Genomic DNA, 12,330 nt, shown 5'->3' with positions numbered 1-12,330 from the left:
AGCTTCACTGGGTTAGAACAGGAGACACTGAGTGACACAGGATGTTGTGGGAAGAAAGCTAACAAGTAGCAGAAAGAAAGATGATGGTAGGAGTGAGCTGTAAGCTCTAAGTCGTAACATTATGAATACAAATATTTACATTATCAGATATAAGGAAGTTAGTGAAAGTCTTCCTGTACCATTCCCGCCAGATCACCACTCAGTAAAAATATACAGTCTTATGATCAGTTTCATGGTCGTAAATGTGAAGTTTCTAAATGTAAAGTGTAATATGGGCAACATCTGTACTCGCACATGTTCACGTGATTGACATTTCTCTCGCTCTCGTTATTTCTCTGCAACAGACACACACTTTCCCCTTCATTGTCTCTAATTAGACACGGATGAATTCCATGTGTCTTGTCTTTTCGTCTCACACACATGCACTCACGTGCACACATGCACACACACACACACACATACACAAGCAGCACACTGCATGCTATTTTTGGTATGTGTTATCTTTCGAAGTGTGACATTCAGATTTAGAAGTGGTTCAAGCGGAGTAGATATGAGGAACCATGCAGAAACATTTCATGTATAGTCATCCCACAGTCGAGTTATGACGAAATGGTATTTTATGTCTCTAATTGACAGCGGAATAGTCTGTTGATTAGAGATCATCTTTCAAGAAGCTTAAATTCAGACCAGCGTTTACACCCAGCTGAGCTGTCAGTCAGTAAGTAGGTGGTGCCGTTTACCTCAGCTTCTTCTTTCTTTTTTCCTGAATGTTGCCATGTTGTCATTAAGTAGGAGGATGTCCAGGACAGCTCTCCACTGAGTACTATAATGACCTATGTGGATATATATGTCAGAAATTGTATTTCTTGTGTACTCTCCTCATTCTACTTTGATATAGAATACTGTAGTTTGGCCATTCCAACGAGAGAAAAATTCAGAGGTTGCAAAAGATTAAACCTCATCATTGCTGTTTTCTTTCTCTCAACCAGAGACTTTATCTCCTCTCTGGTCATTTGTCCCATTTCTCTATTCTCCCACCTGCCTACCTGTGTTACACACACACGTGCATGTGCATGCACACGCACGCACGCACACACACCCGTGCACAGCTCAGTGATGTTATTCATTGTGGTCTGTAGCGCAGGATTAATTCCCTTGTCTCTCTTTAAACATTAATGATTTCCCTTTGATGGAGTGGTGTTTGGCTTTATTTTAGCTCATCTTTAACTATTCATAACTGTGTTATATAATGGCAATTATGCATCAGCACAGGACCTAGTATAGATAAGAGCCTTGCGGACTCAGTCCTAAGAAGGTACATCAGAGCATGAAATCCATTCACTCTCAGTTTTAATTATGCACATTCTTTACAAGGAAAAAAGATGTTTGCTCTGCTGAGCATGCAGTGGAGCTGAGATAATAGTTTAATTTGCAAATAACAGGGGCTCTTTTTTTGAAACAAGGACATTTGTGTTTGATGACAGGAGTAGGACTGAGAACTATCATTTTGCTACCAATTAACAGGAGGGTGTGGAAAAAGAGCAAAGTGCTAGAGGCAGATGAAACTGGCAAACACTGAAATCTAGTTTACCTTAAGTTGATATTCTACTTTTTAAATGTCAATCATTACTTTATGGATTATCTGGACATGTTCCCTCAAGAATACCTTTAGCCAGTGACGGTGAGGGAGACAGCGGCAGCGGTCTGTGCAGTGTAGTTGACAATGTTTAAAATAGCTATTTGAAAAGCCCATTATATATTAGCACATGATATGATTAGATAAGGCCTGATGAATAGCTTACATGGCTCCCTTCAGGTCTGATGCAGACACATGGTCATTGTAACAGACAGGGTTGTTTGGGTGTGTGTGTGTGTGTGTGTGTGTGTGTGTGTGTGTGTGTGTGTGTGTGTGTGTGTGTGTGTGTGTGTGCGCCTGTGTGGGTCTTATTAGGTGTGAAAGACATGGCCCTTAACATCCTGCTCTTTGATAGGTTTTGATTCAGTGCTTTGATTTGCGACAGAGCAACTTCTAAAAATAGAATGTAGAGGAAGAGAGGGAGAAGGGGGGGGGGGGGGGGGGGGGAGAATGAAGGACACTGACTGCTTTGGTCTCCTGAGAGTTAGTTGCATTTGATCTTTTCATAGCCATCACTCACTCTACATTTTTTAATACATCACATTTATACAATTCCTCCTTTCACTCTCACACCTCTGTCTCGCCCTGATTCCATCTGTCTTTCTTTTTTCTTTCTTTTTCATTTCCCCCTCCCTCATCAAATCCCGTTTTAGCCCCCTCTCGCTCTCTCTCCCCTCTCACTGTTTTTCGCACACACGTTGGCACGCACGTTATTACCGAGCTGGGGGAGAAAGCTGGGACTGCAGCAACAACACAGACAAGAAACAGAAACAAGGAGGAGAAAAGAAGCACTGACACATCCAAACGGACAAGGGAAAAAAAAAAAAAAAAAAAAAATCACATATTGGATTAGCAGCTTGTACCTATTGGCGCTGCACGTGTGCTCTGTTATTGTGTGTATGTGTGGATGAACTGTGCCATTCTTTGCTGTACTCCGGGACACACACCAAAAATAACACACTTTATACACTCATACAAACAAGCACACTACGCGTCCAGATGCCTGTGTCTAAGGTAATGTATATTATCTGTCTTTACTATTGTTATGAAGGTCAAACTGACAGTTCTTCCTGGAGACTTTATCGTGAAGGTTAGGGTTATTACTATTTGTTTGTTTATTATATATGATGTAAATGTGTAAGTGTATGTGGATTTGCCTGCGTTCAGCTTGTGTGTGTAAGTTACACTATTTGCATGCTGCAGTCACAGCTATCCTGCAAATGCTGCTCTAGGTGAAGTCACAACTATTTGCGTGTTACTCACATTTATATAACCAGGGATTTAGAAAAAAAAACTGTTGTACAGTAACTGTTTCTATTGAGATTGGTGGTGGAGGGTTTTTGTTTCTATTTTCCGTTCAGATAAGCAAGGATTAGTGACTTACTCTTTTCTGATTTACATATTCAAGATTTAGATTTTTTGCAGGACTTTTCCATGTTTATTATCATATGTCTAGAATGATTTTTTTTCTGAATTAATTCTTCCTGGAGAATGGGAAAGCAGACACTGAGACAGAAGTACTGCAGGAATCTGAGCTCTGGTGTGAGTCATTCTTCGGTTAGTTGGGACTCATGTGGTTCCAGAGGCAGGGAACTTAAGCACTTTGACTATCTTTTAGTGCCTTGTTTTTACTGTCTTTTATCTACGCATAGAATTGATACATGTCAGAAACTCTTCAATCGTTAATGTTGAGTCAGTATCGAGTGCTGCAGGAATCCTAAAAGGTAGCATTTTTGCACCTCCAGTTCCTGTGTCTTGAAGTCAGTGGGTTTTTTGAGTGGGATTTTGGTTAGATGCCTGAAATAAGGTCAGTGATTAACACAAGCTCAAGACATTTCCACGTTTTATTCTATGATGTAAAATATATCTGCGACCGTGGTGTAGTTCGTTTATAGCCTAGCATTAACTTTCGGCCAATGGCTTCAAAACCCCTAAAACTGGTGTTCTTCGAGAACATTATCTTGATGAACAAAACGTGTAAGTATCATAAAACATTGTTTGTCGCAGAGCTTATTTTCTGCAATAATCCAAAAGCCAATGTAAAAATCCCATTGGCTTTTCTCGAGGGAATTATGGCGATGCTAACTTCCTGGTTGGCCAACAAAAATATGTCATCTCTCCAGCACTTTATTAGTGTGACTGCAGCAACCATTTTTGACTTGATGTTTGTTTTTGTTTGTATGTAGTATTGAACTGTTACCTGCTGTATATGAAACCATTTTGCTTTTGTCCTGAAAGATATTGTCAGTGATGGATAGTTGTTGACCCGAGGAACCATGTACAGGGACAGCAGGTGTGTGTGTGTCTTCCTTTCAATGTCAAATGTTGCTTGTCACTCTGAGGAGACACAAAAACCTCTTGAGATAACAGAGTGAGAGGAAGGTGTGAGAGAGAGAGGGAGAGGGAAGGAGAGGGAGGGAGAGGGAGAGAGTGTGTGAATGAGTGACAGAGGCAGATAGAGAGTACCATGTGGTTTAATTAGCCACTTAGGTAGAGCAGGTATTTTTGTTTATTCAGCAAGACACACTGATTTATGATTCTTGTTAAAGTTCTCTTGAATTTGCTGTTCACTTATGAAGCTTTTATCTATGTATTTAGGCTTTTTTTTATTATTTTGCATCAAGGTAACTGTTGTGTTGTTGTTACATTAACAATTGCACTTTGAACTGTGTCTGTGGAATTAAATATCAAAAACGTTCACGTTTTGAAAGTTGACACTGAATGCATGTTTAGATTTGTCTTATTTCTTAATTTATTAATCTGCTATTTTCCTCGAAATCATTACATTTGTCGGGTATGTAACCAAAACAACAAAAACAAAACAAAATTAGCATTACTCTAACTGGCATTCGCATTGGCAAAAAGTGCTATTTTGGTATTTTTTTAAATCAAATAATCAAAATTGCATTGGTACCTGTATCGGGAAAAAAGAAAAATGTGCAGCTCTATGTTTGTTCATTATTTTTGTTTAACTCAACAAGTGGCAGAGCTACGAAATTAGCAGCCATGTGAGCTCAATCGCTGAGTCCTGCCTGTCTTTGTGCCTTATAGGATGTTTTCTGATTGATTGTTTACAACCTCTAAAATGGTTATTACCTGTATGGAATAACATTCAAACCCCATACTACTGACGGCAGTGCCATTAGCCTGGTTTAGGTGAAAATGGGCTTGCGGGGTTCACAAAGTCCTCCCTGGACTCTGCCTTGTCGAGGCATTGTTTGAATAGAAATGGTACATTGATGTCATCCAAGTCAAGGATATTGTGGCAGGCTATGACTCAGTGCAATTATAGAGTGCAAACATATCTATATATAGCCATACAATGCATATCTACTGTGGCCTAGACAATAACAGTAAAAAAAAATAATGAAACCGTCACTACACATTCAAGGTTTATAATTAAGTTAGATTTTAACATCCTGTCATGTATAGTGCTGTATGTATGTTCTTGGCATAAGCCTACAGATCCTATAGGTTTTGGCCCAGTGTTAAGTAGGGTTTATTTAGGATATAAATCTGAGTAAGTTCCAGTTTTAGAAAAACTTGAACTGCTAATGAGGTTAGCTCAAATCCACTGGGGTAATGTTTAAGATTGAAAGGAAGTTTTTACAATATGGTACGGTTCCTGTCTCATATATTGTTAACCTCTGACTGCGTAGCTACACTGTGCGTGTCGGGTAGATGTTGGTGTGTTTTAACTACACGTATTTATGTGTGTTGACAATGGATATGTGCCCATTGTGTGCTTTGTGCATCCTGTGGGACCTGCCTGTAGTGCCCTTAATGTCTTCACAAAGAAATGGAGGGTGGGGGCGCTGTGAAGGCACAAATGTAAACATATGTCAGCCGATATCTGCTGCAATCATGGAGGACATTATGGACCAGTTAGTATGTTTGGTGGACATACACACCACACGCGTGCATGCATATGCTTCTCTCTGGGCTCTCACTGCTCATTTGTCTCTTCTCATTATCTCTATCTCCTCCCTCTCTCTCCTTCCCTCTCCCTCTTTCCCTCTCACTTGTTTGTGCAGCTTGGGAGTCTACCTTCTTAGCCTCTTGGGCATTTGCTCTCTTCCCCTCTCTTTCTCTCTTCCTCTGTCTCTGTCTCTGCACAGTTCAGTTGGCCTAGCCCACACTGACAGAATCACACACACCAGCCCAGCTAGCCAAGGCACAAACACTCACACCCCAGTTTGAGTGAGGAAGTAGGCCACTTTAATGGGGATGTGTGGAGTGCCTGTATCTACCTTTAGTGGATTGTAACCTGGAACTGCTTCCTCGTGCCAGGTAGGGTTTTTATACCATGACTTCATTTCTCATTTGTAGAGTACTTCTTTATTTGTGAGTAATCAACGGAAAGCTTTCATGCAAATGAATTTAATGCTGCTTTTCTTTGGCTTTGGAAGAGATTTATTTCTTTTGGAAGAGTATTCAGGCAGTTAGTTTGAGATGTTGATATTGTTGTGCTTGCTGGGAGGCAGGGAGTGGTTTGGTCCTGTGGAGAGAGGATAGAAACAAGATCGAGATGAGAGGAATGATAGGAAAAAGCAATAAAGGCTCATTTATCACTGGGCATCTGTATGACAGGCTCATATGAGCAGTTGGGTGTCAGTGTCATGCTCTACATTGATTCTTTTAACTTCACTTTTTCTACCCATTTGTTTGTTTGTTTGTTTGTTTTTTTTCTTTCTTATGTTTTGTCTTTGTTTATACCTCCATCCAGTTATCCTTCCTTCCTCTCATGGCTTTAATGGCTCTCCTTGATATTATTGCCCTCTTAACAAACAGTAATTGTTGTTTTCTGAACAACAGATTGTTTACACCCCCTGTTTGGTGCTTTTACTGTATTTCAGTCATTTCTGCTCTGGCTGTGTGCCAGTGACATGACTTAGCCCTCCACATGGCTGGGCAGTCGTAGAGTGAGGAACAGGGAGACTGAGAGAGAGAAGAGAACGATAGTGAGATAGCCATTAAGAAGACATACTCTACATCATGTTAGTGCCAAGCTGAAAGTGATAGAGACAAGAGGAGAGAGCAAACCAGAGGGACCAGAGAGGAAAAAAAACAACAGGGAGCTCACTGGGGAAAATTGCTTTTCTCTTTTCCTCATTAAGGGAATTGTGGGGTTATTCTCTTCTTACAAGGAGAAACAGAGAGAGAATTAGATGCAGGGCTGAGTCTGTGATACGCAAACGGGGACATGACCGATTATTTGCCATCGGATCAAATGGTAGCTTGTGTTTAAATGAAATTTACAGTACAGTGGTGTAAAGAAAGTTTTTCAAGTGAGAAAAGAAGAATAGGTAAAAAAAAGAGTCTCCTCTCCTCTCCTCTCCTCTCCTCTGCTCTCTTCTCCTCTCTTCTCCTCTCCTCAATCTTTGTCTTGTCCTTGATCAATAGTAGACAGTGTCAATGGCCCAACCCTCTGCTGCACACATGCAAACAAACGCACACACACACACACACACACACACACACACACACACACACACACACACACACACACACACACACACACACACACAAATGCACGCACACTCTGAATGTGATTTGTGAGCTGGTCTTACATAGTTAGACTGAGCTTGGACAAATGAGATGTTTGTTATTTTTTATAACCTAGGAAAAACAATGTCACACAGACATGCACACGCACACACACACACACACACACACACACACACAAAAGACACAAACCGAACAAAAGATAGATGCATCTTCTCTCACTGTCCTGTTACTGACACACACAAGCACACACATACATACATAACCCCTCTACCACTAACTAACACACACACACACACACACACACACACACACACACACACACACACACACACACACACACACACACACACACACACACACACACACACATCTCTGTCCGCTCCTTCTCAGTGGTCACATTGTCTTCAGCTGCCTGGCGTCACGGGGCAAGTTACGTCAATGACATTTTCTCTCTGAACCCTCAGCTTCTATCAATAATGCCTTTGCATCTTTGGATGTGACATTCTTACCCCCCACTACAGCCCCCACAGCCCCACCCCACACACACACACACACACACACACACACACACACACACACACACACACACACACACACACACACACACACACACACACACACACACACACAACCACACACACACAACCACACACACATACACCCCACTCCCAAATCCCATTTTCCCCCCTCTCTGGCTGTCATGGACTTTGCCTGGTTTCTGTGAGCGAATTCGCCTTGATTCTTCCAAGGGTCTTGTGGGACTGATAGAATGCACTGTTAATCTTAAAATAAGTTTGATTGCAATTTGCGGACGAAAACATAAACACAAACATGGATACATACAGGACGGGTACTTCACCAGCTCCCCATTTAAGATGAAATATTAATGAGAACAGATTTCATGCTAATAAATTGCAGCTGACATCTCTAAGGTTTATTAACTCACTGCTAAGTATTCCTGGGAGATACTGAGCCACTGTAGTTCTTCTTCCATTAGTGTTGCTGACATTCAGAATATTCCTGCAACACTGGTACCTGTTATGACTAGCGGTATTATCATGTCCTTCTGAGTGGATGAACCTAAATTATATGCTGATAATGGTGATGTTTTTGTCACGTGAAAACTTTGACATTTCTACTTGTTTTTACTTGACATCGGCAGAAGCATCTATAAAAAACTAAGATGTAGACCAATATAAATACTAGAATTCTACCAGAGCATAAACCATTTTTATCACTCTCCTGAGCCGGTAGTCTTTTGATGCTGTCTTTTTTTTCCATGATTCGACTAAAAGATTTACTTTTGTGCTCCCAGTGTTCAACTGACATTTTGTCTTCTGGATTTTCTTTGATCCGCAGACACCTTTTCACTCGTTCCCTTGCTCCCTTTCCCATTTTCTGTTTTCTGCTTCCCTTTTCGGCCTGATCACAACGGAGGGGTCTGACAGATAAACGACTATCGCCGTCTCGTCGCTCCTCTCTCAGTTAAATGGAGGGCAAAGGAGGTCGGTGCATTGCGGTGCATATAATGAGGCAATTCAGAGATTGATCATCTATATGGTCTGGCCTCTTAACAAGTTATTGGAATTATACAAAGCAATAATGTCTCTTAAATGTTCAGACCACAGATTGGTCTGGGTCAGTATATGTCAAAACACGCCTAATATATATTTAGTTGGCCCAGACATGTGTGCATAGATACACACAAACATAAAGGCTGTCTTCCTGTCAGTCATAACAAACATCAGGATGATTATCATATGAGATGCTGCATGACAAGCTCATCAACATGCTGTATACAGCTCTTCCAAATTAGACTGAGCGTGTGAGTCCTTTGTAATATATAACCGGTGATTGCAGGAATGTAGGAAATAAACTGTGTGTGTGAGTTTATGCGACAGACTGTGACGTGGGTTGGAGCGAATTATTTCACTTGAGGCAAATAAACAACTTGGGCTATGTGTGTATAAAACAAGTTAGTGGACAATAATGTGGTTCAAAACTATTTTAGAAAACAAGTTTGTGATCACTGTTGAGGGAGATAACAAGTAGCATCACTTGCCCAAGGATGTTTATAGTCTGCAAATGACAATTTTACACAGAAAGATGCTGCAAGTAAAGCTGATAACTCACTGATTTTAGTTTGAATACCTTCTATTGTGCCAAGTCTGTTAGGGCACAGGAAGAAAAGTGTTTTCTTTTTTTCAACTACCTTTTTTTTAAAAAATTTTTATCATGAGTCTGTTCTTCTCATTCCTTCTTTGTAATATTTCAAGCTCCTTTTCTAATTAAATAGTTTTTTTCTACCTGAAGTGTAAATAATGCAATTTTCATCTACTGACATTGAGATCAATGTTTTCTATTACTTTAAACTTGTACTCCTTTCAGAGGCAAATGTTGCTCTTTTACTTGTTATTGAGTATTTTTTGAGTGTGGTATTGCTGCTTTTACTTTTAGTAAAAAAAGAAAAAAAAGATCAGAATTTGAGATAAAGATGTTGTCAGTTGGAGGTAGTTATCAAATTTTATTCCAAAATCTACCTTTGATTACATCATATAATTAGTGATTCGGTATAGAAGATCCAAAGCCCTGGTGCTCATCAAACGTAATTGTCAGTGTTTGTTAGTAGGAAGCTGTTGAGGGATCATATCGTCTTTGCTAAGGTGCAAAGACTGCTGTGTGCTGGAAATTGGCCCATGCAAACTGGAAATGGTTCTTTAATGTGGAAACAAAGAGGTGATAATACTTTTCTCATCTGTCAGTGGTAGAAGAAGAACAAGGGTAAAAGTGCCCATTTCAATTAACTTTTCTCTCACAATGTTCATTTTAACTTTTCCCTTAGGCCATGTTAACAGGAAACATTTCTAGATTTATCTGACCTCAGATGTCCTTTTAGGAGATCAATGAGATAAGTCTGTGAGCAAAGGAGACCGAATAACAGGCTTAATACAGACAGATTGGGTACATCACTTGTACATCCTGCCAGCCAACTTGCTATCATACAGGTCCACCACTGAGTCAGTGGGTGGAAAGGAGTGGAGACGAAGAGAAGAAAAAACTTTCCCTTTCTTTGGTGGTGGTTTTAACAGCTTTGCTAATTGAATTGAGCTGGATTTATTGAAGTTGGAAGTGGATTTGGCAAGTGTGATGGTGGATACATTAAACCATTAATATTTGACTAAGTAGAGTGAAGCAGGGGAAAACTTTAATACTCTTTAATGTAATGTCTTACTTAAAAGCAACTAGGACAGAGGAAATTGAATAGAGAAAAGGGAAAAGAAGAAGGGCTAGAAAAGAGATTATTGAGAATAGGGGTTTGGGGAAACTACGATGACAGAGTTCAAAGATGCATCTTTAGTTTTTGGAGAAAGCTGCTCCCCTGGGACAGGTCTCACATTGCCATGGTAACTGCGGGACAGCGCTCACATGGTCCATGTACTTCTGTCTTTACTATAAGATTTTAAGCTTCAGAGTAGGGTTATTTTTTCAGCAAGACTGGAGGTATTCACCGCTGTCACATGGTTTCTTCAGTGTTTCTTTTCCACTCAGTTGACACCAAGCATGAGTTAGGAATGAGTAATTTGGCAGGTGTCACTGGAAGGTGTAACTTATTTTCTTTACAAATAGTGTTAAACAGAGGAGATACACTTTTTTGTAAAATACAGCAGCTGCCTTTGAATGTGCAGCATGAATGCTATCCCTCAACATGTTATATCAGAGGCAAATATATGAATACAATTTAAGGTTTAACGTGTAGAATTTTATATTCAAATTGAAATTGAGACAAATTGTGAAGTAAAACTTCAAAATAGAGTTTCTGAGTGCAGTGTTTGAAATGTATTTTTTCCACATTAACGAGTCACAGGATACAGGAAATAAGGTCAGTGATAGCTACCCTACATGCCCCAATTTGGCTTTAAACATCTCACTATTTTGGGACTCCCGAGGCTGATAAGTATGCATATGTTTTTTTTAAAGTTTGAGAGCCATTTGGCCTTTCTTTCTCCACAAATTTTTCTTTTGTTGGACTTTTTAGGGCCTAAATGGATTTCCAAATGGAAGGAAATGCAACTGAGCTGACCCAAATCTAGGAATTGTGATAAACCTCACAATTTGCAGATGTGCTGCCTCTAGTTTGTTTTAAACCCACATACAGTGCTTGTGTCTGTTCCCTTACCCGACTGACACTAATACGACTGGCAGCTCTTTGAGGCTGTAATGTTCTTTGTAAAGAAAGTCAAACTGTGTGATATGATAAAAGATGAAGTTCAAAATTTGTTTTTGATCTTTAGCGTAACATGTAATAACTGGCCAGAGGGTAAATGTCAGAATAAAGGCTTCCAGCAGCCTATATCAGAAAGGTTTATCATGTTGTGAGCAGTACTGAGGCTGAGAGAGACGACATACAACAAAGACCCTGTTGTCTGAACCATGCACATAAAGAATTGTATAAAATGTGTAAAATTACCTAAAGTGAAATTGACTGGGGCTCACTAACTAATGCCAGTCACCAGTATGACTGCCTCCTGGTCTTGAACACAAGTAACAGTCTCTAACATGATGAAGCTGTCCAATGATAACTCAAGGAGGCCATGGAGTTAGCTGGCCACCAAAGTGTTAAATCACATCTTCTCAGTGAGCTGAATCCAGTCTCTTGTTGTTTGGCCTTTGGCCACTAAGACGGACTCTTCCACTTCCAAAATTATGTTTGGAAATTCATATTCGCCCTTTTCAAAAAAGATCATCATTAGCTTTTTAAGTCATTGTGAAACCAGTAATGGTGTTAATGGTCCATCAACATGAAAAACCAAGATTTAGTTTCCATCCATTTCCTCTCTCCTCCTAATTTCTTTCTTTCTTTGCGTCATTACTTATCACAGACTCCTCTCTTCTGCTTGCCTTTTCCACTTTGTCTCCGCCGTCTACTCTCTCTCTCTTACCCTGCATCCCACTCTCTGCCTTTTAGTGCTGGTTTTGTTGCTTAATTGAGGCAATGTCAGAGATTGTATTCTAATGAATCATTGATGACTTTTGAGTACACGTATATTCTACATGCGCATTTATATGCACATAAACGTAAGTGCAGAAAAAAAGCGAATGAACACTGAACATGTCTCATTGCCCATTAGCTTGTGTCTTTTCATTCGTCTTTTGAAACAGACTCATTGAACAGAGAATGCAGGGAA

At 40.0% G+C, this 12,330-nt stretch overlaps 1 protein-coding gene across 2 annotated transcripts in view; it reads left to right on the top strand.

The window, feature by feature from the left end:
• The window catches only part of rgs3 (regulator of G protein signaling 3), an 86,185-nt gene that overhangs the window by 30,994 nt on the left and 42,861 nt on the right, over window positions 1-12,330 (top strand). Inside the window, exon 1 of one of the 2 annotated variants that reach the window (XM_022769475.1) lies at window positions 2,621-2,650. The exons of the other annotated variant lie outside the window; for it this stretch is intronic. Coding sequence (XP_022625196.1) covers window positions 2,636-2,650 — 15 coding nt within the window. The 5' untranslated portion in view covers window positions 2,621-2,635. Of the gene's footprint in view, window positions 1-2,620; window positions 2,651-12,330 lie in introns of those variants that run through there. 2 annotated transcript variants of the gene reach the window in all.

This window comes from Seriola dumerili, unplaced genomic scaffold (assembly GCF_002260705.1).
Source record: "Seriola dumerili isolate Sdu_G_001 unplaced genomic scaffold, Sdu_1.0 BDQW01003009.1, whole genome shotgun sequence".
Classification (NCBI taxonomy): Eukaryota; Metazoa; Chordata; class Actinopteri; order Carangiformes; family Carangidae; genus Seriola; species Seriola dumerili.
Note: the sequence above shows the minus strand (reverse complement) of the source record. Positions and strands in the feature narration are given on the sequence as shown.